Source organism: Copidosoma floridanum, unplaced genomic scaffold (genome assembly GCF_036245765.1).
Source record: "Copidosoma floridanum isolate Cflo_tuat_1 unplaced genomic scaffold, Cflo_Japanese_pri ptg000009l, whole genome shotgun sequence".
Lineage (NCBI taxonomy): Eukaryota > Metazoa > Arthropoda > Insecta > Hymenoptera > Encyrtidae > Copidosoma > Copidosoma floridanum.
Genome location: NW_028321886.1, coordinates 7,686,991 through 7,707,439, shown reverse-complemented (window position 1 = coordinate 7,707,439; position 20,449 = coordinate 7,686,991). Strand labels below are relative to the sequence as shown.

Below are 20,449 nucleotides of genomic sequence, written 5' to 3'. Positions count from 1 at the left end.
TTATTGTCATTACGTCCAAGTGCATAATATACGGCTTGTGTGCAAAAAAGCACAGTCACTTGTTTTACATTTAAAATACCCGCATCCTTGACGTGTATCAATGGGGCATCGCAATTGTTATCGCGATTGCGAAAATTTTGCATAACACGCGCTCGAGCGATCTTATCGGGGAAACAACAAAAGAGAGGTATCGCGCGTTATGACACACTGTCGTCATCGACGCGTCTCTGGATTTTTACACGATAAAATGAATCAAGTACTCGAAGAAGTAGCCACACCGCACTCACACGCTTTCTCATCGGAAAGTTGACACTATCATCAGATACGCCTGTGCATTTTCATCGGGTTCACGGGCTACCCTCTGGACACGCCACTACCGTCAAAGTATAGGCGTGTACGTGTACACACACACACACACACACACACACCAAAGAGGGGGGAGGGGGATCGAAGAACGTGGCGTGCTTTCCACCCCCGGCGTGCAACATGCGCCCGGCGTGGCTGCAGCGGCGACTGCGCGAAAATTCGCGAGTCATCCCCACCATGGTGCCCTCCTTCTTCCCCTATAACACGTGAATATACGCACTCAACGTGCATACATGTGTATATGTTACAGGACAGTTGGGCGGCGAAGTCGATGCGTGTGCGGCGCAACCACCACGAGCGGCAACGTATACAATGAAAGATGAGTTCGTGAGCCGAACAGTGCTCGCGCGTGGCATGTGTATGTCCCGCGTGCCCCAGTGGGGGCGTATCGAACACACATGTTCCGACCCATTATACACCTGAGCTTCGTTTCTCGATAACTCCCAATGGATATGGATGTGCGATAAAAAAAATGGGGGGTCTTGCTTCTCTTTTTTTTCGATAAGGTGTTGTCGTTGGGGCGACGAGCGCGCACACACGCGAATAATTTGCGTTCCGTCGATTTCAGCGTGGGCGCGTAGGACACATGCGCGCATGACATTCACGTTACATACACTCGTACAACAGGCAGACAGATATGTATCTGTGGAAACGGGAGAGGAAGCTGCCACGTATAACATATACATACACTCGGTGCGGTTCAGCTTAACTGACACTCTGGACTTTTTTTTTTTTTTTTTCATCTTAAATATGATGGTCTATGCAAGGGTATGTGTACCCATGCACCAATGCAACTGTTTAATTGTGACGATGGCTATTCCATCTATTGTTCTTTGAATCCTCCCTCCGAAAGTTATCGTTGCTTCGCAAAAGACAATGGTAGAGCCACGCACGTGCGAAATCTTAGTTAATAAGCCTACAAACTTGTACGTCCAGTCAGCGACAACAATATACAACCCAGCTGAGGCGCATGTATGAACACGCGCGTACCAACGTCCATGCCGCCTACACCTACAACATTTATACATATTACATACCTACCAGTTGCCACGATCGACATGCGCAGTCCAGGTAGCGCGAGCCGCCGACCGTGTATATTTATACATGACGTGCAGGACTCGCAGCCGGTGCGGCGTGTGTGCCTCTTCTCTCGTCTCCTCTTATTTCGCAACGGACCGCAAAAAGGCACCGATGCACACGACGCTTGCGCGGTGGCTGGAACGCGCACGTGACGTGTGTAACCGGGCGCAGCTGAGAGCGAAGCGGCCGGAAGAAAGAACGTGGTGTGCGCTGCAGCTGTGTATATTATATATATATATATATACACATTGAAGGGCTCGCCTATCTGTTCACCACGTAGTGGGTGTGGGTACGATGTACAGTATGTTATATCTCGTGTGTATATACTTACTTATTTGGGTACAACAACCTATTATACTGGGGGGAGCCTAACCGCGTGACATGTATTATATATGTACATGCACGAGGGGGTGATTTTTCATAACACGCGTATTTGGAGCGAGACGTCGAGGAATTCGATGGCTCTATTAATTTTTTGTTGTCCCTTATTCGTATATACGGAGGACTTGAATGGGCGTGTGCTTGTATACATTGTGCACGTTGTTGATGTTGTGCCAATGAGTTTTCATATACGATTTTGCGTTTGGGCGAAAAGGGAGGAAAGGCGAAGAAGGGCTGCGCGTGGACGAGGAAAGCAAATCTCTCTCTCTCTCTCTCTCTCTCTCTCTCTCTTTTCGAGGGGAGATGCATGGAGTTATGGATTTCTGGATTCACCCCGAGCGCGGGCTCCGTGCAAATGACCAAATTTTTTTTTTTTTTTTTTTTTTTACAGAGATTATAGAGAAACACCCAGGTAAGTGCTGAATATTGAGGATCGTAGCTGTATGCTCTCTTGAAGTCTCGGTAAAAAGTCAAGAGTGAGCAGCCCCTCCATAGTTACGTACGTACGTACGTACCCATGAAGCCCGTAAACGAGTGCGCGTCTGACCATGCCTGACCGTATCTACTACTTTCCTGCAAGCACAACAGTGACAATCGATCGAGATAACACTGTTTATTTTTTTTTTTTTTTTTTTTTTTTGTTATTCCTTGATTTTTTTTCTTTGCGAAAAGGCCAGCCCATTAACTATAAGTACATCATTCCGGGTCAGCAATATTATCATTCTGTTCTCGTTCGTATATATACTACTGCTGAAAAGAATTTTTAGCCCCTCATGCGGCAATTCTGCCAAAATGTAATTCTCGCTTATGCATATACATGCGTGCAAGTGACAGAAGCATCATTATTGTCTCGATTATTGTTGTGTCAGTCGAATCTGGTGTAACAAACGCGGGTTACCATATCTCGCTAGTATCCAAAGTAACAAAGGAAGTAGGTACACACGGCGTCGTGCTAAATCGGAGTAACACGAGCTGCTGTGTGGACACATTTATATACATCATACCACCGACGGCACCGACGTCGCTGTTGCAGCTCAGCACATGGGCTCCCGGCTGAGCGACACGATGTTCGTGTATATATATACCCATACACGCGAAATTCTGCAAAAAAAATTTGCGTATTTAGTTGCAAAAAAGAAAAAAAAAAAAATTACTTATGTTTCAAATTGACGCTTAAGTGTTGAAACAATTCATAACAACTGATCAAATTTGATTGGTCGTATCGATTGAATTTTGATCTGACTCGATGGGTCTCGTTTCGTGTACTCATTCGCGATCTACCTTGTCAAACGCATTTTTAATACCCAACTAACCCTTAGGAAAAAAAAAAAAAAAAATTTTGACATTCGTTATCACAACATCATGATTTTGTTTGGTCTTAGATTTTTCACACCAATTTACCCCCGTTCGAAGCCCTGTAAAGGTCCACCTCCCACTGAAAATACCCCGAATGTGGTTGACGAAAAGAAAAAGAAAAAAAAAAGTCTGTCAATTTTTCGCAGATTACCCCAGGTAACGAACGTTTGCCCGTAATGCGCTTGCGCCCTGTCCCCGGCTAACAACGCTACTGCTCACGCTTCCATATCCACGTCCCGGCCGCGTGGCTTTCCTGATCAATCGACGTTGCCAGCTCTCCTCTCTCTCTTTTCTTTCAGACATACACATGTATTCGCACATGGGTGCGCGCTCGCACGCATACACATCCTCCTCTTCTCCCCCCCTACCCTCTTATCAGAGCTCGCGTGTACTGCCTTGCAACGTGCGTGCACCTTGTATATATAGGCATACACGTAATAATTTTTTACACAAAAACGCGTACAATTATAGCAATGTTAATTTTGTTAATCAGCATCTCACGGAGACATGCGGTGGAAGAAAGGGGGTGGGGCTGATTCGCGAGGGGGAGATAACACGCTCCGTTGTAAGCCTCGTCGCCCATACATACACATCATATATATATATATAAGCAACGGGAAAGGGAGGAAAAACACAAAAGTGCTGGAAAGACATCGGCGGTGCCCGACGACTCGCCCGCCGACAGCCATGTGCAAAATCCATCGAGCGCTCTTTTCTCTCTCTCCCGTTTGGCGAAACACGAGGAGCGCTCGTATACGTGTGTGGGCGAGTGTGCGTTCACTCGCTTCCCCGTCTCTGGCATGAAAGCAGCGGGGCGGGGAGGTGCGGTCACGTGGTGGGCCGGCGTGCGCTCCTTCGTGAATATATACATACACGTGCCGGTGTGCGACGCTGCTGGCTTCTTTCAATTTTTTTAAAGGCCTCTCCTATCGACCTGTAGATTCAAACGACTTTTTTTTTCTTTTTTTTTTTTTTTTTTTTTTTTTTTTTTTTTTTTTTTTTTTTTTTTTTTTTTTACCGCTCCCCGCACTCGTTTCTTTCGCGTGAATGCCAGCTGGATCGTTTTTGCAATACCTATGTTGTGCGTTTTGGTAAGGGAAAATAGAAGAAAAAAGGGTCGGAGGGGGGGGGGTAGCTCGGGTTTTTAGCGTCGATACGTTAAATCCTCGATGCGGCTTTTACTTACTCGAAGGGGGAAGTAAGTTCGAACTGGAGGATTCTGTTCTGTTCATCCCCCATGAGATGTATACATCTCGCTTTGATCAAATAAGTTTGCCCTGCGATCTGCACCTTTAATGGGGATGTTGTAGGGGAGGTTAGCGATGTAAATTGGAATTTTTAGATTTATATATATATATATTTCTAATCAAAACTATGATTTTTTTGTCACAGCTTCCAGGAGCCTAAAGAGGGAGCGGGAGCCGGACGAGTTCTTTTGCGAGGAGAAGCTCATCATAGATGGTAAGAATTTTATTGAATTATTCATTTATTGTCACCTGGTTTTTTCACAATTTTCAATATCATTTATCACTCGATGGAAATATATATATTGTACAATGCTATTATTGGTTAAATCTAACTTCTCACTTGAATTATATCACGTAAAATTATATGTACACTGTATTGCATGTATATGTGAAACGTATATTATATATTATATGGTTGGGGTGGATATTTAGTTCTCGTTAGGCCATGTAAATTAGGTTTTGAACAATTTGGCACACGCATTATAGTTGCAGACGTGTGTCACAAAACACGACAGAATTCGGCTATACTCATCTTTATTGTTAATTAATGAATGAAAAGTAGTATTTCATAATTTTTTGTCTCAAAAAGTTGAGCTATTATTTAAAATTAATAATCGTGAATTGATATACAAGGAAAAATTACGATTAAAAAATTTTTTTTAAATTATTTTTTGCAGGGATGTTGAAACTATAGCCCGTTTTCTCTCGGCGAAGCGTACCTTCGTACCCAATAATGTTACAAAAACAAGAAAGTAACGGTACATCGCTGAAAATAGTTGAAAAAATAAAATAAAACGAATAAATAAACTTGAGAAAAGTCGGGATGAAAGAAATAAGAAATGTTAAACAACAGAGACTCGGTGGATTTTGCAGTCCAAGACACTGCACACGCCGTGCTCCGACCGACCCTCCGCCGATACACCCTCTTTACCCCGTCACGATGAGTTCTATGCTCCACATCGCTCTTTATTTTTACATTTTCGCTACGCGTGCACGATGTGTGGGGCGAAAAGAAGACCTCGCCCCTCTTGCATAATGGCGAAGGAGAGTGAGAGGAAAGAAGAAAGAAACGAAAAAAAAAGTTGAAGAGATTTCGTCCGGGTGTTATTTTTAAAACCATACAGCCGCCCCCAGGCAGGCCTGTGTGTACAGGAGAGTTGTGCGCCTCTTGCGACGAGGATAGCTTTCGCGAGGTGATGTGTGCCAACCGAAGCGAGAGACCATATTCTCACTCTATGCGTGCGTATGGGGCGTTTCTTTTTTTTTCTCTCATTATTCCTCTTCATAGTCTTCTTCGCTTCTCTCTCATGGTACGTATACTCGTGCGTCCCGGTTTGCAAAAAATTCTTGCGATAACTCACGCGGATAAGATAAGCTTTGACAAGAGATTCGGAGCGCGAACATCACGTTTCGCTCATTGTGACATTACACACGTGTATATACAAGTATACACTTTGTTTTACACGCAATATTTTAATTTTATATATTGACAATGTATGTTACAACCATACATACATTAAGAGTATTCGCTGCCATTATGTGATTTTCTTTAATTACTCTCTTGCTGTTAGTGACCAATGATAAAAAAAACCAAATTTTTTAGTCGTCACTTGTACGGTACAATTTTACCTGAAACTGATTTGAACTTGAAAAACCTCTCGATATCAAGAAGAGCACAGCACGAAGCCAATGGCGAATTCGGCCCTGAACGCGAGAACAGCGCGTCAAGGATTTTTGGACTCTCGCGCTGTCTTTTTCCCGAGAGACGGACGACATTTACATTTCGTACACTCTCGGCTCCTCGAGTTTTGTAGAAATTCGAGTTAAAATCAAAGGAAAAAAAAAAAAAAAAAAAAAAAAAAAACGAAGCTGTTGCTCAACTTTTTATTTCCAACAGCTTTGGAAAAAAAGGGGGGGGGGAAGTTGGTACGTGCTTATAAGCGAATCAGCTGGTATAGCGAAATCTCAAGAAAAAGTGTACAGATATAATGTACACGTGACAGTGTAAAAGGCGTAGTCGTCAAGAAAAAGTGGAAGGGATGTACGAAAGAAGAGAAGCGAGAACGAATGTAAGGAAAAAAAAAAAAAAAAAAAAAAAGCAAAATAAAGTCTTGTGAATCGGTAGCACAGTATATATGTTAATGTAGTCAAAGAAGAAGGGGAAAACAGGCACAACGTGTACCGGGGCATGTGTATACACGCGCACAGTAGCAGAGGCGTCAGAAGGGTGGGGCGCGCGAGATAGAGAGTCGCGCGCGCGTCATCGTATCATCCTCCTCCTCCTCTTTGCTTCCCAGGTTGGAAACCGTGCTCACTCTAGTTGGCACTTTAGTCGGCCGTCGCGACTCTCGCCACCGCGACCTACACACACACACACGCACACCCGAGCTTGCAAGCTTTCACCCCTTCCTCGCGTGTCACTTTGTCTCCTTTACATGTATGTACAAAGCTACATCCATCCGCCTGTTCGTCTGACTATTCGTCTGCGAGGCAGACATACCTCCTCGTTTTAGGACACCGGCTTTTATTTATTTTGGAGATTTCTCTTCTTTTTTTTTCTCTCCCACACACACGTTTTTACCCCTCGTTTCGAGTGCCATTCGAAGTGGAGGGGCTCTCACAACCGGTGGAGAGATAAACCGATCGGACCGCGCACCAAGGACGGATACCGCAGTCGTGTCCAGCGAGGCACGAGCTATACTCCCGAAATCGGTCCCCTTCCTCCCCTCCCCAAAGTATACTCCAATTGTTCTCTGCTGTTTGCACCCAAGGATTAACTTACACCTCGATCTAAAACAAGTGGGGCAAAACAAAAAAAAAGCAACGGGGTTTGGCTGGCAGAAAAAAAAATCAAAGGACCACAGAGTCCCGTACTATATACTTTTTCAACAAGTGGAGTTATGCAATTGACGTTATCCAACGTCGTTGGTGCTATTGTTGTTGTTGTTGCAAATCAATAAACTTTTGCTTGAACTTGGTGTCGTTACGCGGATAAATCTTGAGGAAATTGGCTTGGTGCGCGCGAAAGACGATTCGCAAGGACGTGTGTTCCGGATCTGAAAAAAGTTGCCGATGCGCTCGAAGGTCGTTTCACAAGCCGCGAACCGTTGTACGAGTGAAACAAGCGGGAATCCCTAAACCATAGTCCCGAAGAAAATGGGCGTACTTCTGATGAGCGAAGCGGCTTACCCTCGGCTCAGCAGCGGCAGCAACCCCGGTGTTGCTCCCGCGATGATGGCTAACAGCAACAATGTCAACGTTACGAGCAACAACAACAACAACGGCGACGCTAGACAGGAACATTTTCACCACCTCTGCGCGGCCAAGGAGGAGGAGAGCGCGAGGGTTGAGAAGAGGAGCCGGGCAGACGGGCAGGAGACGAGGATTCAAGGCCGGACGCCCCCACCGCCCAAGAAAAAATGGATTCTGCACTATCTGTTGGGTGAGGATGCGCAAAGGCGACTTTTGCTCATTTCCCCCCCCCCCTTCTTTCTCGATTCGATGATTCGGAGATAATCAATGTCAGACGGACGCAATGGGATTTATTTCGACCGCGTCGCGTGTATATAAATAAGTGCCGCGTTGGCCAAAAGACTTTTTTTTTCTGTTTTTTTTTTTTGTTTTTTTTCGCAAAGTCGGATAAACTCTTCTTTTTTTTTTTGCGCGCGCGTAACATCCCGTAGGGTTTATTTTTAAAAGTATAATCCACAGGCGCTGACGTAAGTTTGCAAAACTAAATGCGTGCAATATATATATATATATATATATACGCGGTTCCCTCGGTTATTCGACGCTTCGGCGAAAGAAAAAAAGGAGGAAAATCACAATTTAAAATAAACCCTCACACAAGCGCGTCTTTTGCGCGGGGGTGTGTATATACATGCACGGGCGAAAGCTCTCTTGAACACTTTTGCGGGGAAAGTTCTTTTTTTTTTTTTTTTTTGCTAGCTCTACATTTAATCGAGCGCCATCGTAAATTTCGCACATACACAGAAAAGGGGTGGGGGAAGAGGTCGTGGGTAGACGAGCGCGATGAATTGTAATCTTGTGCTCGTCGATCGTTGGGTCGGCCCACCATTGTACGTATCGAACATTCCCAAGCAGGAAGATTTCCCCTCCAACTTCACTGGCCTTGGGTCGGCTTTTAGAAAGCGCGTCTGCATGCAACGCCGAAACTTCGAGAATTGGCACTCACAATATTAATAACAATCATAACAATACAGGGACGTGTTTTCGTCCTCCAGCAGAGGAGTAGGTACCGATCGAGCAGCTCGTTCGTAGATTTCACGATTCGAGGATCATTTTTATGCCGCTCCTGTAAGCCCAAAACATTCGATTATCAGTGTCGGCTTTGATATTGACCAATGTGGTGTTTTAATGGAGGTGTATGTCGAAAATTTGGCCGATACGAATAATTTATGTCCGAAAACTGCAACGGACTGAAAACAGATAGTATATACGACAAGTATGCGGTTGACCTTCGTCTTCGTTTCACGAATGAACTTGAAATTATGTTATATCACGTCTCTGATAAGAGATAAAATTGTGTGACGATCATACATTTGATGATGATGATGACTGAGACGAAAGAAAATTATAATTAACATTTTGCTCAAATTTCGGTTGTTGGTTTTATCTCGACGGTCTGTAAGAAAGGTAGAAACGGATTACTTTGGAGAAACGATTCCATCATCGCGAGCAGCGATAAAAAACAGTCAAGGTTGTTTCGTTCGGATGTAGTTGCTTTAATTAATGTTTGTTTTTTCCGAAAAAAAATTTCTTTTTTCTGATGCTAATAAAGACACGTGGGGGAAAATCTTGAAAACTTTTCGGAAAAAGTGCAGAAAGGATTTTTCAATGGCTTACAAATTTTTTTCTTTTTTTTTTTCCGTCTACAATTTCAAGTCTCACTTTGCCTACTTCTACGATTCTTTTTAATCATTAAATTTATCTTATTTATCGTCTACCTCAAACTTTTTTTATTTCCTGAGTAGATTAACACCGTATTGAACTCGTGTTTCCCATAGGTATCTCGGATCATTGCAAAAAAAATACAGTATACTAGTCGCAATTTTTAAGATACATGTCACTTTCAAAACATCTATAGGGTTATTGGGTTACTTTCATGATCTTGTAAAAACCTTGTGAGATGAATGATAAATCCGTAAAATGATTTGCCACGTGTCATCTAACAACAAATCAACTCCTTATATTTCTCTCGTGGGAATGAAATTAGCAATAACAAATAAAAGAAAAGAAAAAAGACATACACGACGATAAATAGTTATCTATATCGGTTAGTGCACTAGGTCACATCGTGTTTATCACAAAGTCACAATAAACGACTCCGAAGACGTGTATATACATGCACGCGTAGAACCGCATTATCATTGAGCGATTAACGAGGAACAAGGAAGAACTTCGCCGTGGGTGATGTCGATTTCATTTTCTACTTGGATCGAGTACTCGGACCAAGTGATGAAATAAAAAAATTGTCATGCTTCCAGGTGAATCGCGGAAATTCCGGCAATTGAGATCAACGCGCCCCAAACGTGTACTCACCGATTGGCAGAAACCGCGTAAAAGCGAAAGTAGGTGCGCGAAGAGCAACATCGGCAGCGCAGACACACGAGGCAGCAAATAATCTCGGCCGCGTGTCGATATACAAACGAGACCAGGTCCAGGCTAATTTTAACGTTATTTCGCTTGGCCGGCGACCAAGACGATTATTTGCCTCCCCTTACATACATATATGTATACATATATACACAACGGGTGCCAACACCTTTTCCTTCTCCATAGTTCCCTTTCCCCCGAAGAAATTGGCTCTTGATTCTTCGTTGCTTTCTTTTTCGCGCCAAACTCCCAAAGTTTGTTGGTAATTTTTCCCTCGTGATGACACCCATCCTGTATAGATTCTTCTAATAACAAAGTTGCGTACCACGTGAACGCGAGGGATATGCGATGATGAAAAAAAAAAAAAAAAAAAAATCCATTATGCTACGAGATAAAATTTCTAGGTGAATCGCGTATCAACTCACGCAGCCGGACGATCGAAAAATAAAAAGCGAACAAAAGCATTTTTCTAATGCTATCAATGTTCGACTTTGACATTGACTAAAGATAAGTAAAAAAAAAAAAAAAAAGTTCGTATCTTCGACTTGCATATCGACCGCTGCGTTTTTAATTTTCGATCGACTCCGAGGCCTGAAACGCTCGATTTTTGTCTTGCTGGGTGCAGCGTTTTGTACAAGAAATTTTATTTGTGTTTCATTTACTCGACAACGGGTATAATTAGTTATCAACAACAAAAAACGACCGATAGTTCGTCCAGTGCACAAGGATAAACAGTTCGTTGCACCGGCTACTATCGTCTCTCGGCGAAGCACGTCAACGCGGTGATTGTTTATCCAATCGTCAAATAAAACATAGTTTAACTGTATAATTGAGATTAAATAAATAAAGCGCGCGAGGAAAGGAGGGGGGGGGGTTTCAGTCTGAATCATTTCATAAAATTTTAAATAGTGGAAATTTCCGCTGTCTGCTCGCCAAGAGTTTCACTGTAGCGAAATTGTGAAACATTGTGGTGATTATAGGATATCCACTCAGCCACTCAAATGTTGATTGTATTTGAAATGTTTACCAATGATTTAAACAAAGTAATATGCTCTATTTAAATTTGCTGTGTACGTAGTTTTTTTTTTTTGAAAGTTTAGAGAGAAAATGTCCCAACGTTGATAATACAATCAATTGACACGTTTTGCAAGGTCACCCACGTCGTCGTCACTGTGGTATCAAAAAATATCTGGTTTCGACTTTTTTCTTTTTTTTCTTTTTCACTTGACGTGCAGATTAAAAAAAAAAATAATAATAATAATAAAGCTGAAAATCGTTTCTAAACTGGCACTGAAATATATTAACTTGACCATGAGACGAAATCTTATCCATACACATTTTCGTTATCGCGAAGCGTACTTTCTGTACAACGACGTAATCAGTCTCGTATTAGGGATCGACGTATGTTATTTTTTTTTTTTTTATACAGTTTACTGCGTGTTAATTTGCAAATCAATACGATAATCAATTGTTAAGGGAAAAAAGAGCAGAAAGCCCCGGGTATTTGTGTTTTTTGCGGACTCGGATTCACAAACCAGAGCTCGTTTTGATGTCCACTTTGCGTTTTTCGGGTAATCAAGGCTCGTTGATCGTGCGAGCCAGACAAAAACCCGAACGCGGAGTGTACAGAATACACCAAATGGCCAGGGCGAGGAGAGCGAAAAACCAAAGCACAAAGCAAGAGACGAAAAAAAAAGTGCCCGTCGTGGCCGACGCATTGAAATTAAAAATTTTAATAAGCCAGAGGGGAATAATCATCAAGCCCGATTACTCGAAGATCCCTCTTTCGTTCGCGGAATCTCGTCTCTCTCTCCCTCCGCCGCTCTGCTGGCGTGGGCCACTTTTTCTTTTTCGTCAACCGTACTTTTTTTTTGCTGCCATACCTGCTTAAGGCACAACGTAATGAATTTTGTCATTTCGGATGTGTACTTATACGTATACTCAGCTGTACGCGTGCCGGTTGCATAATCACCGGTGTGATCGATTCCAGCTGTATTGTGGGGGACTCGCGTCGCGTGGGCTTTTTTTTTTGTCATTACTGTGCTTTGCTTTCAACGTCTCGTCACGTCTTACTTTGCGTCGTGAAAGCTCGTTTAACGAGTATCGGGAGGTATGTGACTGTACTCTCGCAACTCGATCAAAATTATTGGATTTGCTTGTGTTCCCCTAAAAACTCATGAATTTTTTAATCAGCCTGTTCTTCTTGATTTAAGAAAAAAATGAAAGAAAGAAAATCAGATGTCACGCCTTTTTTTACAGTTGGCGCGTGTTCAAGTTTAAAAATTTGATTGTTCTTTAATAAATATTTATATACTCGACGTACACACATATATAAAATCTCTAAACCAATCACTTTGGACATTTATCCGAAATGAATGATAAAAATAATTACACACACGCGTACCTACTAATCTGTCCAAACAAACATTATATCAGTTGTTAAATTACAGCGACTCATTGCTCGAAGGTACTTTGTCTTTGTCAAACGTATAGTTTTCACTGCTAATTGTATAAAATGTTCTATTAATTTAAGTGTTCAAATAACCCATTGTACTTTGCACGTGTCTAAATATTTTAATTACTTACAACAACCCTGTGTCAATCCATGACGCACTTACCTACCTCTTGGGTATTTCCTAAAAAAAAAAAAAAAAAAAAGAAGATGATGAAAAAAACCCAATCCACGTGTATATACGAAACCACGCAACGTGTCCCCTTCGCGTGCATCCAACAATTTCCGCGTGTCTTACCACGCGCACACAAACAGCTCGGAACAATTTGAAAATAGATCTCAGAAGCGATCTCGTCTCGGTGCAGTGCATACAGCGAAAAAAAAAAAAAAAAAAAAAAAAAAAGCGAGAGCTCGTCCTCTTCTCTCTCCCTCGCGTAAACATGACGGTGGTGTGTACGGATGAATGAGAGCGCACACGTGCCACCTCGGCTGATTTAAACCGACAGCACTCGGGGGCATACCTCTCCTTCTGTACTTCCGCTCTTGTTCTGCTCGCTTTTCGCGCGTTTCTCGGCTTTTTTCGACACCCTCCCCACTCTTTTCAATTTTAGACCCATCCGGTGGACCCTCTGATTTTTTTCTAAAACAAGGCCTATCTGTCGTCCTTGTTGCTTTCGTACTTTCTAGCTATCGTATTAAGGACCAAAAAAAAATTTTTATACTTCCACCCCCTTTTTTTAACCTTTGATTCAACGAAATCGTTGTAACAGTGAAATAAATAATTATCATAGCCACTTTAGGGTACCTACTATGTATATATAAATATTCTTATAAAACAAAAGCAGCACTTTTACTTCTATCTCTCGCTAAGTAAGTACGAGGGTGTGGGTATTTAGCGCTGTAAGGAGGAGAACAAGTAACTCGCCGACCGGTAGCTAATATTAGACGAACCGAGCCGGTGGCGGTGGTAGCACGACGGTCATTCAGCGTTGCAGCCCAGAATGAGTTGCGTTGCCAGTGATCATGATAGTGGTGGTGGTGGTACTTGTATATTACGCTGTGTGTGAGGATACATGTGCGCTCGCGCAAGTGTGAGGAGGTTACTGGAAGGGAAGGGAAACGCTAAATGGGTCGTTCGATTTTATTATCGTGCCTGTTGGCACGCCCGTCTGCCACTGATGCTGCTATACTTGTACCATTTACCGAACGTTTGCTACAATGTTGCTGATTTTTTTTTTTTTTTTTTTTTTTTTCCTCGGTGTACTGTAAAGGAGACTCAATGGAGATCAACCTTTTTTGGTTGATTCGTTTAGCAGCGTAGAAAAGTTTAGTAATTCTGAGGCCATTCAACCACTTGAAATTAGGCACAGTGTGTTGAAAGTCAAACGAAAAAAACTAGCATGAAAATAATATATATATATATTCCATCGATTGTTGTGAAAAAACCCTGAAAGGTCTTAGATTAAGTTGGGGTTATTGGTTTGTTTTTGTTTCTTTGTTGACAGAAGATGAGCTGAGCGAGGTGAACGAGCACCAGGCGATCAACGGCAAGAGCCAAAAGCCCTTGCATTCGCCATTGTTCACGTCGTCGGAGTTGGTCGCCGGCCCGGAAGTTAGCCCGACGATCGCCAACTCGCCAAGCCAGGAATCGACGAATCCGACGAATCTCGTCTCGTCGGCGGATATCCACCGGTACAATGAGCACCAGCAACACGAGGGCGTCATCACAAGCAGTCACTTTATCGACAGCCAGCACAATTCCAACTCCAATCACAGCCTATCGTCCGGCAGTGGGAACGCGGATAATGGCCCCTCGGAGGAGAAAAAGTCACGCAGCAGCAACGGGTACGTTTTTTTTTTTTTTTTTTTTTTTCTTCCTTTCTTTTTCTTTAATAACTATTATTTATTAGTAAGTTTTTCAAAAGCCGACTGTCGGTTCACTATTTTTTTTTGTTCGATTCGCTTCATGGCGGCAGTCTGACCATATTTCGGATTTTTCTACTTGCGTTGGATTCCTTACAACCTTCGCATTTTTTTCTCCCGGATCTAAGGGTCTTGTGATGGAAAAAAAATATATTAAATAGCTTTATCATTTGTGCAATGTTGATGAAAATCCCTTTGCTACTTCCATTCACTTAGAAATTACATCGTAGTAAGTTTTTTTCTTTTTCCGTGTATATCATTCCTGAAACGCGATAATCCAAGCCTAACGTAGACATTTTAAGACAAAAAAAACATATGATTATAAGTAAATAAATAAATAAATTGTGCATGTCGTACAGAGTTGCGGGCGGTTTTCGCACGGGCACGAGGGAGGTACACAACAAGCTCGAGAAGAACAGGCGGGCGCACCTGAAGGAGTGTTTCGACAGGCTGAAGGCGACGATACCCGGAATGACCAACAGAAAGACATCGAATCTTAACGTACTTAAGGAGGCCGTCACGTATACCAAGGTAAGTGACTGAATATTCATTCAACAAAAGTCTTATGTATTCTCCACTCCATATACGATGTATATAATATATTATGCACCGAGCAGAGAACGTTTCCTTCTCTCTCTCGATATTTGGTCCCATCATCTCCCCTGCGTATGCAATAATACGTTTGGTTCACTGCACGCACGTACCAACATAATATTAGTGCCAACCGGGTGTTTGTATTTTATCCACGTGATACCCTATAGTAAAACAATATACCTGCGTTCATCCCACCACATGAATGCGTGTGCGAAAAATTTCACGCCCACATAAGCAACCTTTCGCTCCAATCAGAAATTCCGCAGGAGGCGTCATCGCCGTCTACCCGCATTATAACACGTGCATGGCTGCTCGTGCCAGCGGCGGCGGCCGACCCCGCTCGGTACCCTGACCTTTCAAGCTTTCTCTCCTCCTCCGACTCTGCTCGCGTGTATGTCCGTCTGTCGGTTCGGCGTCCACGTGTGCGCGCACGCGCAGCCGAGCCTTCTCTCCCCGGCCCGGCTTGTTTTTTTTTTTCTCTGCCAATCTTACCCCTTCCCCGGGCTCGAGCTCCTTCCCTCTCTCGCTACCTCGTGGTTTGTGCGATTCCACATGTGGCTCTGCGCTCGAACCGACTGTTACTCGTCGGAGGGGGAAAGTCAACCTGTGTATGTGTACGCGAACGCGCTTGCAGACGAACCTCGGGGTGTATATAATATCTGGGTCTTTGTTTGCCTCTCTCCGGTGCGCCTTTGCCGGCCGATGGCTGTTTTTTTTTCTCTCCCTCTTCACTACACTCGTCGTTATCTCTCGCGCCAAACGAGATTTATACTCGTGCTTTTCCCTTTTTTCGCTCGAGTTGTCCGTATGGATTTGCGTATCCGTGAATTTCGTCATTTTGCAGCTAATAACCCCCCCTAGTCCGAAGGGAAACAAAAAAAACGACAAGACCCTGTATATGTTATCGCCCACCGACGCCGAGCTGCACGTCCGTTCGTTATTATTACGTAATGGCGCGTTCTTTTTTTTTTTTTCATTCGACTCGCAGCCAATAAACTTTCGTTAAACGCACATGCATACAAGGGTCGGAATTGATTCGTCCTTGCACAAGGCGACCGGCGTTTATTACCACGATGAAATTTACACCCGCTATTTTTCTCCGTATCAATAGGATTATTTAATCTGTGCAGTGATTACTGTGTGGAAGCCTCTCTATTGCCGACGATTCTTATTTCGCATGTGGTACAATTAAGTAGTAACAGTCAATGGCAGTGGTATCAGTAGTAACAGACAATTGCCGGTAAGACACTTTATCGCACGCATTATATACATACCGCAGTGGCTTTCGACGACGATATACACACCCTGTTCGTGCTTTTATGTATATTATACATTATCAGCGAGCTCAACCGAATTTTACATAATGCTCGTCCGATGTAATATCTTACTCTTACTAATATATAAAGCAAAGTCGCTAAAACCGTTGTAATCGCTAACCGCGAAAACTACTGAACCGATTTTGCTGAAATTTTGCACACTGATTCATGATACTCCCTAGATGGTTTTAGTAAAGTTTTTATCATAAAAAATTTAATAACAATAGCAATAAATGAGCTCAAAGTTTTGCAAAAATACGCCAGCTTTTCACTTTAGTTCAGTGAAATCCGCTAGGTGGCGTCGACATAAAATCGAGGCTACCTGCAACAGAATTAAAAAAGTATGGTTATAATAAGCCGGAGCGTCTCGATATTGATGCAGAAGTACTCACGCAGTTCAACGAACTGTACAGAGCATGCTGATGAAAGTCTTGCAGCTGGGTATCCCAGTTACGGACGACACTCTTCTGTAAGGGGGAAGGGACCTGGGTGTCCATTCACCCTGAATCTCGACGAGTGCGATCAAAAAAAAAATTAATTCCAAATGATGACGTCTCTGGCATAATACTAGGAGACATATCTAGCCAGAGCACGATCTGCACCAAGCACCATCTCTACAGAGTTGTGTGGCAGTCCCACCATCCCACCTGATGCAGTAAGAGCAATTTTGACTACAAATATAAGCCAGGGAAAAACATCTCTAAGGGGCATGGGCAGCCACAACGGTTACCTTCTTGGTCGTCGCGTCCCCAACGCGCTTACCCACATGTTCCCGTCTAACGATGAGCGGTTGGTTATCCGGGGAACGACCCGAAGACGAGATATTCTTTGGTCAGCGGCGTACCTCCCTCTATCACAGTCTCCATACATCGAGACTCCCTGGGTAAGAATCAAGCAACCCGTAGCCAGCTCTTTATCATCAGGAATAATAATAAAGAATAGCCTGGAAGGTTTACCACTGGCGCTTTTTAGGGCCATTATAAGTATTTACGTTCCCTACTTAACCATCAATTTTATCGGTTCTTTTTAGGATCCACCTAAGTGTAAACTACCTTGCCAAAAAATACATTTTTACTACCATTTCCGGAAGCGATTCGTCGACTAAAAGACCATATTAACTAAAGACGGGCACTATTAAACCAAGTCAGCCATTCACTAGCAGACGTCACCTGCGGAGTTGTTCTTCGCAAGGCTGGAAAACCCGGTGACCGACGACCCTATACTACCCTCTCGACTCTAAGCATTCATCCAGGAATCACTGATCCTCTCCAAGGTCTGCGCTGGGCAAACCTATATAACAGCTATGAAGGAAAAAAAACTTAAGCCAACGGGACAGCCTCCACTGGACAAGTATCACTAACCAATCTCCCCGTCTAAGATCACCAAACAACTGAATCTGCAAATAAAAAAGGTGCTTTAGACACCAACGTCTTCGACGTTATACCGGGAGACGTTGGGAAAGAGCACTACAACTAGCCCCAAAGCTTCGGACTTTGTAATTTTTCTCCCGAAGAAAGAGTTAACTTAAGAAGCTCACCAGTTTTTTTTTAGGGCCATCGGACGTTGAACTACCTTGCCAACAAATATAGTAGAACTTAACAAAGTTGACAGAAAACACACTTTAGGGGTCACAAAAATTTTAAGCATGCCAAAAGTCGCAAGAGGGTGAATTGGAAGAAAAACTTCAAGTGTATCTAATAAATACAATTTTACTTCGGCGTCAAGAAACTGACGCAGAAATTTTATCGAGATTAAAACAGCAGCGTCAAAATCGACAACTAAAGAGTCCATTACGTGAGAGATCAGCTTTTAATTTATTGTACCCTCACAGCAATCTCTGAAATCTTTAAAGATCCTACTTCAGATTTTTTAATGAGTAGAAAATGTATTTGTGTTTTTGTGGCAATAAAAATGTAGGGTTTAAGGTCCAGGACTTTGTTGCTCTGGTAATAAAGTTGTGAGATATGAGAAAAAAAATTTTTTTAATATATATTTTTTGGGGTTTTAAAATCTTAACAGCTTTAAAAAATAGCCCTTTTCGTGAATTACACGGGAAAAACTGTAAATCAACGGCTTCTTATGGCCACCGATTATTTTATGGCATAAAGAACGCACGGTACTTTTCAGCATAATTATTTTTTTGAATTTTTACACCTTATTGTTTGACCAAATAAACTATATGGATTCCCAAAAATTATGTTTTTATAAGAAGATTTTTGTTCTGAGATGTATCAGGAATATATGTAAAATTTCTAACTGAAAATGTTTCACATTACATGTCAACACACTACGGTGTTTTATTTAGTAAGTCTCGGGCGAAGCCGAGACGGGGGGCTGCTAGTTATATTATAATTATAATTGTAAAGTGCGACGAGTATAGGTTCGCACGCGAATCTCATGACAAATGGTGATTGTTCCTGGGCTAAATACACCTATTTTGAAAAAAAAAAAAAAAAAACGATGAATACGTAATGGCACAATACGGTCAACGCGTCATGCTCCGAGACACGCGAGCAAACAATCGGGTGCTCTCCGCGCCCGCCACGTGACCGGGAGAGACACCTGCGCGCTCTACAACTCTCTTTGTCAGTTGGAGATGCAGAAGACGAAGAAGAAATAGCTATTGCGCGTACGTTAATATATATATAGTATATTGGTAGTTATGTGTGTAGCTCTGCTACACGCTGTGCGATTATGTGCAGAGGTTTGAAAAAAAAAAAAAAAAAAAAAAAAAGAAACCCTGGGACTCACCAGCTATGAGCGCATACCCGAGTTGTGTATATATATATATATGAATAGCTAACGCGAGCGCGGCCATCGGCAGCGTGTCGACCGGCACGTAGGTATGTGTATAAGCATTTACGACGGCGATGAACGAACGTGCGTTTGTATGCGTCGTCGTGTAGGTATGAATTTTTGAGACGCAGTTGATGGTCGGTGCTGCTTTTTACGTGTGGCTACGCAGATTCGTCAAGATACTATTTTAGAACAGAATTTTTCAATGCTAAGGTTGATTACATAAATACATTTTTTTTTCCTTTCTCCTTTAAGAAATAAACGGAGCATGTAAGCAGCATTGCAATAAAGCAAAGGATGACTCGTGAAGAAATTCTTCGCATACTTATACACCCCCTTTTTTTTCACACGCCACGTGCTGATACCAACGCATACGATTGCAGTCCATGCTAATGCGTTCAGGTATTGGTAATCGGGGTTGTATTTTTTTTTTCTTCACAGTAGAAAGGTGTAGTTCCGCGAAGAATGATAATTAACTTGATTGTGTACGCACACATAGTGATCCTGGAGCGAGAGAGAGGTATTGAGATAAAGAAGCTTCCAGCTGAGCATTACGCATATTATGCGTATTAGCATCACTATAACACCAGTTGGTACATCCTACATTACGTCAGGAGTTAATGCTCGCCTGCGCGTAGTGATAACGTACACGTATTATCAACTAGTGGTTTTTTTTTCTTTTTTTTTTTTTTTTTTTAGGTTTATAAGTATGTCACTGTGAAGCAGCAAACTGCGACTCTAATTTTTTCCGTTTGTTGTTTTGACGCGAGATAAAAGAAAAGTAGGTCCCTTGTAGGGATCACGAAGCTAATTTTTTTTTTCTTTGGATAATTCAATGGGATTGTAAAAATTTTCTAATCATACCAGCTAAAGAAAAAAAAAATGAAATTGGTTTGAAAATCAATCCGGGTGAGCCACGTGTTCAAATAAAGGCATGATTTTTTATTAACAAGTGAGTGTAGGTAATGTAGAGGCTCCAATATCGAAGAAACGACCCGAGCACGTGCTGCAGCCGCGCTTGCGCATCTCAAGGCGACCTTTTTCCCTTCCCTTCCCTCCTTTTGCATGCATCTTCTCTCTTGCTTACTTCCCCGATCGTGTTATACAGCAGCAAAATATTATTGTCGTCTCTCTTCCCTCCAACCCCTCTCCGCTACAGTGCGTACATGTGTGTATACTATAGTACCTACACAGCGACGACTTGCCTCGCGAATCCATACCATACCACGTGCTACTATTGCACGCCCCCTCCCTTCTTTTCTCTCTCTCTCTTCCCCTCCAACGCTTCTATTGCTACCGCTGCTGCCAGCTGAAAGTATGTG

The 20,449-nt window shown here is 42.6% G+C and overlaps 1 protein-coding gene across 3 annotated transcripts in view; it reads left to right on the top strand.

The window, feature by feature from the left end:
- The window catches only part of LOC106635904 (uncharacterized), a 61,441-nt gene that overhangs the window by 14,627 nt on the left and 26,365 nt on the right, over window positions 1–20,449 (top strand). For all 3 annotated transcript variants that reach the window (XM_089589325.1, XM_089589327.1, XM_089589326.1), the window contains exons 3-5: window positions 4,576–4,644; window positions 14,004–14,343; window positions 14,781–14,952. In XM_089589325.1, the coding sequence (XP_089445451.1) occupies window positions 4,576–4,644; window positions 14,004–14,343; window positions 14,781–14,952 (581 nt within the window). The remainder of the gene's footprint in view (window positions 1–4,575; window positions 4,645–14,003; window positions 14,344–14,780; window positions 14,953–20,449) is intronic.